A 6,000-nucleotide genomic window follows, 5' to 3' on the forward strand; every position below is an offset into this window, starting at 1 on the left:
TCTCTTTATCTCTCTCTTCCCCTCCCTTCACTCTCTCTCTAAAAAAACCCAAAACCTTATAGTTGGAATTTCCATGGCGTGGGCCAGTTTTGACAATGGCTCTCCTAAGCCTTTTATTTTATTGATGATAGTCTTAAAATTTAGGAGTGTGTGCCAGGCATCGTAGGTTTACTGATGTAATAAACAAGTTTGCAATCTCAGTGGCCTGATGTGTCAGGGTTATTTTTTCTCCCGAGTCATAGCCAGTGTCAGCTGCAGCGGGTGTGGGCTCAGCAACAGTCATTCAAGATGCAGGTCTTTGAATCTGGTGGCTCCTTGTCAATCCCTTGTGACCTCAGAGTCCTTCACTGGCTTCTCGGCCTCTGATTGGCTGAGGAGAGAGGGTGTGAGGACATGTGTGGGCAACCCGGGAGGGGCACCTCTCATGTCTACCCTTACTCCATTGGCCAGGGCTCACTCAGCTGGCCACGCCCACCCGCAAGGGAAGCTGGGTAATGTTGTCTCTCTGTGTGCCCAGGTGATAAAGGCACTGGTGGTCAGGGAAAGGCACGAGTCAGGATTGCAAGGCTGACCCCTTTTCTCTATTTTGTTTCTTCTCCAGGAGACTTCTTGGCATCATCACAAAGAAGGATGTTCTGAGACATATGGCTCAGATGGCAAACCAGGACCCTGAATCCATCATGTTTAATTAGAAACAAGATGGCAGTTATTTTGAGAAAAACACAACTGTGGCATTTTAAAAGAAGTAAACAAGTGATGTGTTATTATCCTAAGGAATGATCCAGAAGCTTTGTTTGAAAGGAAGGGAAGGAGGAGGAAACCTTTGTTAAAAAAATACATCAATGAGTAGGCATTTTATAGCTTTAGCTCCTTATGAGTTTCAAATCGTGTTTGTTAATGAATTTACTAACTGCTGTGGGGGCATGTGGGTGGGTGTGAATGATGGAACACAAATGCCGAATCAAGAAATGTTTGCCCTTCTGTTCAAGGCTGGTGTTTCTGAAGCTTTGAGCCCAAAAGGCAGAAGGGTATTGGGGTGCCAGTGTCCTTATTCATTGGTTCCTGAAGTTTTGCTGCTATGTTACTGAATTGGACTAAATATATTTGCACTTACTTTGTTGGAAAAGGAAAAGAAATTAAATTTGAATGTAGTGAAAGCTGCAGGTATGGGGTCACGCATGAATATCCCATTTCTGGCTCCTGTTCTCAGTCTAGTTTGCTTAGCCATCAGTTTCTGAACCACCATCAGGATCACCTGTTACGATGAGTATGAAGAAATCATTTCTCTATGCAAGACCAGCACCTTGGGCCAGCCCGACGGACCATGGGAACGTTTAGTGCTGCACTGTATTCCCTCCCAGGCAAAGGGGTTCATCCTTGTTGTGAGAATGTACTCACCCGATCACGGATGGGCATCCCCAGTGCATTTGCTTCATTTCTTTCTTGCTGTTGCCTGTGCATTCTTAAATATTGATCAGTCCAGCAGTTTCTATGGGACACATCCTACATGCTGCCAGCTTGGCACACGTGTGCTTTAATTTCCAAATAGCCTAGACAGGAGTCAGAACGGGCTACCCAGTGCGACTGTTTTTCTTCTCCGATCTTATTAAATACGGCTGCAGAGAGGGGGAGGCATATGACTTCTCAGTGGGAACTCCTCCAAATGGATTGCAAGAGAAATACTCAATTGATTCTAAATGTGTTCCATTCTCTTCTCTGTAGGATGCAAACCGCCCAGCTTTAATGTCTAAGCATGCACGTTCATACCAGCAATCAAAGCGCAGAAGGACAGAGTTAAACCCTAGACAGCCAATTTGAGCACGGGGCATCTTCGTAATGAGGCAGTGATTCCTTCAGGCAGGACCCCTGTCCTTTCTGGGCGCAGGAATGAAGCCGTTGTGTTTTAGGTCCACTGTGATCAGTGTGAGTACGAGTTACCCTGCTTGCTCTTTCTCTCTAGCCTTTGCTCTTCCCTTTTCACGGAGCCCTCCTCACCCTTCTCAATCTCATCATTGGATATTGAGGTACCAGGCTGCAAATCATAGGAAACCCAATGAACAGCGACGAGCTGAATAGGAAACCTGGGGTGGGGCACTCAGGACTCTGGTCATATCATCGAGGGTCTACACCAGCCGTGGGCAAACTATGGCCCGCGGGCCGGATCCGGCTGTTCTATCCGGTTCTCTTGCTCTCCCCTCCGCTCCTTTACTCTGAATTTATATTAGTTCACACAAACACTGCATCCATGCTTTTGTTCCGGCCCTCCGGTCCAGTTTAAGAACCCATTGTGGCCCTCGAGTCAAAAAGTTTGCCCACGGCTGGTCTACACTCTTTGGTATGTTTTCTAACGTCCTTGGTCCTTTGGTTTATTGCCTCAGAGTCACAAGATGGTTACTGAACTGCCAGGTACCATGCCTGCTTCTTAAGCAGGAAGAGGCCAGTACCAGGTGCAATGCTAATATCAAGAAAGCAAAGCTCTCCCAGAGATGCCCAGCTTTCATCCATTGGCTAGAATTCTGTCACGTGGCCCCCACAGCTGCACGGGAGTCTGGGAAGGACAGTGTTTAGCAAGGCGTAAACAATATTTAAATTCTCTAAATGAGGAAGGGGGGTTGGTTCTTGGGAGGGAAGTGTTGTCTGCTGTGTTGGATGCCATCATTGTGTCCCTGGCATTGTCCTCCCCGTCCTGTACCCTGGCTTGCTGAGCCTCTTTGAAGACTCTCTTCTAACCTTAGAGTTCCCACTCTTCTCTCAGATGTGCCAGAGAATTCCCAACCAGAATCCATCATTTCTTAGCCCCAATAAAAATGGTCATCTCGCATAAAAACCTAGCTAAAAGTGGGTTTCTATGAAAACTTCTAGGTGATGTGTTTAAAAAGTTTGTCAGACCATGCTGCCAAACTATGGAAAATTTGTTTCTGTAATGGCCCCTCCAAAATAATATCAGATAGCCACTTCAGTGTGGAAATATACCATCTGTGGTAGAGAATTCAGTGTTCCTTCTTATAATAGAATGAACTTTATTGTCTCATCCGCAGCACGTAAGTATTGAGCAACAGAGCCAAATATTAGTGTTATTATTGTGTTTCCATGGAACAAAGGCAAGCGAAGCTGGATTTTCCTGGACTTTAAATTCTAGGATTGCTTCACATAATTCCCCTTTTAGTCCCACGTGGCCTGCCCACAGAGCATTAGTCATAGCCGGGATGTAGATAATCCAGGATGCCCTTTTAGCTGAAATAAGGAGCTTCAACAGGGACCACGGGACAGTGGAAGACAGCCAAAGGCCAGTGACACCAAAGAATTTCCTCCTCTTCCATCCGAGGCCCTGGGATGAGGGGCTAGTTGGCTCTGGGCCAAGGCCACCAAGGGGAGTTGTGTCTTTCTCCCCAGTGCTCAGCGGAGGGATGTCTATGGATTCACGGGGAACAGTTGGGACTTGTTCTTGACCTCAATAGCCTAACCTTGTTTCCTTTCAAAAGTTGAACGTCCAATGAGTTGTGGAGTGCAGGCTGTCCTCAACTACAGGCCAGGGGCAGACAGGCAGGTGCAGGCCAGGGATGGGGGAGTTTGCCGTGGGGACCACCAGAGCCAGTTGCCTTCCTGCCCCGGAGCCTGAACTCTGTCCACCAGCCAACCTCCATGGGGAGCAAGCTGCCGAGCGAGCCGGCCACTCCTGGTTGACAAAGCACGGGTGTGGGGATTGGGAAGACGATTACTGTAACCAAATGCAGAACTTCGTCACTGGCCCAGGTGATCTGATGAGCAAGGTGCGCAGACTGGGCTGTGGAGGTGAATCAGCACTTTCCAGAGGAATGCTTTTGTGTCTTTTTTCCCAGAACCAAAGGCTTTAGACATTTATACAACTTACTGGATTCGTTCAGAATCAGGTTTTTATGTAAATAACCCTAAACACCCAGTGGAACAGGTGTTCTCTGACCAGGCATGTCGGCCTGTCTGTTGCTCTCCCTCTGCTACTAAGGACCTGTGCCCTAGAAGGCAGACACCGAATAAAGTGTCCCCAAAGTGACACGCGGAGCCCTTGTTTATTCAGCGCGTCCCCGGGAATGCAGGTGTGCGCATGGCCCGTAGAGAAAGGGGACGTGCCTGAAGCAGAGCAGCGTTTGGTGTTTGCTGTTACTTTGAAGGAGGGAGCGCTAGCCCAGTGGTCGGCAAACTGCGGCTCGCGAGCCACATGCGGCTCTTTGGCCCCTTGAGTGTGGCTCTTCCACAAAATGCCACGTGCGGGTGCCCACGTACAGTGCGATTGAACTTCGTGGCCCATGCGCAGAAGTCGGTTTTCGGCCTGGGCGAGTCTATTTTGAAGAAGTGGCATTAGAACACTCAAGGGGCCAACGAGCCGCATGTGGCTCGCGAGCCGCGGTTTGCCGACCACTGCCCTAGCCGGTTTGGCTCAGTGGATAGAGCGTCGACCTGCGGACTGAAGGGTCCTGGGTTCGATTCTGGTTGAGGGCACATGCCCACGTTGCAGACTTGATTCCCAGTAGGGGGCATGCAGGAGGCAGCCGATAAACGATTCTCTCTCATCATTGATGTTTCTATCACTCTCCCTCTCCCTTCCTCTCTGAAATCAATAAAAATATATTAAAAAAATAGAAGCAGGCAATCTCACTCATTTATGGAATATAATGAACGACATAAACTGATGAACAAAAACAGATCCAGAGAGAGAAACATCGCTCAGACCATCAAACCTCAGAGGGAAGGCAGGGGAGGGTGGGGGTGGAGGGGAGAGATCAACCAAAGGACTTGTATGCATGCATATAAGCCTAACCAATGGACACAGACACCAGGGGGGTGAGGGCATGAGTGGGGGGGGATGGGGGGGTAATGGGGGACACATATGTAACACCTTAATCAATAAAGAAATTTAAAAAAATAGCAGGCAATCTCAAATTTCTCCACCGGGTCCTGCCCAAAGACCTTACGGAGAAGACAGGTCACCGGCCACGTGTTTGGCCCTGAGGAGCCACAGGAACGGAAAAGCGTTGAGCAGTTTCGTCCACTCAGGTGAGCTGGCTCCTCGACATGAGCAGCACGTGCAAATGCTGCTCCGCTCATCAGCAGGCGCTGAGCTGGGCGAGGAGGACGGAGATGCAGAACCGAGTCCGCGTTGTCACAGGACACGCCTGCCCTTCCTTTATGGGCCTCTCCCGCCGTGCGGTGATGTGCGGGAGGGGGAGCCTGCGGGTGATGTGCGGGAGGGGGAGCCTGTGGGTGATGTGCGGGAGGGGAGCCTGCGGGTGATGTGCGGGAGGGGGGGAGCCTGCGGGTGATGTGCGGGAGGGGGGGAGCCTGTGGGTGATGTGCGGGAGGGGGGGAGCCTGTGGGTGATGTGCGGGAGGGGGGGAGCCTGCGGGTGATGTGCGGGAGGGGGGGAGCCTGCGGGTGATGTGCGGGAGGGGGGGAGCCTGTGGGTGATGTGCGGGAGGGGGGGAGCCTGTGGGTGATGTGCGGGAGGGGGGGAGCCTGCGGGTGATGTGCGGGAGGGGGGGAGCCTGCGGGTGATGTGCGGGAGGGGGGGAGCCTGCGGGTGATGTGCGGGAGGGGGGGAGCCTGCGGGTGATGTGCGGGAGGGGAGCCTGCGGGTGATGTGCGGGAGGGGGGGAGCCTGCGGGTGATGTGCGGGAGGGGGGGAGCCTGCGGGTGATGTGCGGGAGGGGGGGAGCCTGCGGGTGATGTGCGGGAGGGGAGCCTGCGGGTGATGTGCGGGAGGGGGAGCCTGCGGGTGATGTGCGGGAGGGGGGGAGCCTGCGGGTGATGTGCGGGAGGGGGGGAGCCTGTGGGTGATGTGCGGGAGGGGGGGAGCCTGCGGGTGATGTGCGGGAGGGGGGGAGCCTGCGGGTGATGTGCGGGAGGGGGGGAGCCTGCGGGTGATGTGCGGGAGGAGGAGCCTGAGGGTGATGTGCGGGAGGGGGGGAGCCTGCGGGTGATGTGCGGGAGGGGGAGCCTGCGGGTGATGTGCGGGAGGGGGAGCAT

At 52.4% G+C, this 6,000-nt stretch overlaps 1 protein-coding gene across 3 annotated transcripts in view; it reads left to right on the top strand.

The window, feature by feature from the left end:
• CLCN4 (chloride voltage-gated channel 4) overlaps positions 1–1,163 on the top strand; it is a 58,307-nt gene extending 57,144 nt beyond the window's left edge. For all 3 annotated transcript variants that reach the window (XM_080653028.1, XM_080653030.1, XM_080653029.1), the window contains exon 12: positions 602–1,163. In XM_080653028.1, coding sequence (XP_080509154.1) covers positions 602–692 — 91 coding nt within the window. In that variant the 3' untranslated portion in view covers positions 693–1,163. The remainder of the gene's footprint in view (positions 1–601) is intronic.
• Positions 1,164–6,000: the final 4,837 nt, after the last annotated feature.

Source organism: Plecotus auritus, assembly GCF_963455305.1.
Source record: "Plecotus auritus genome assembly, chromosome: X".
In the NCBI taxonomy this organism is placed as follows: domain Eukaryota; kingdom Metazoa; phylum Chordata; class Mammalia; order Chiroptera; family Vespertilionidae; genus Plecotus; species Plecotus auritus.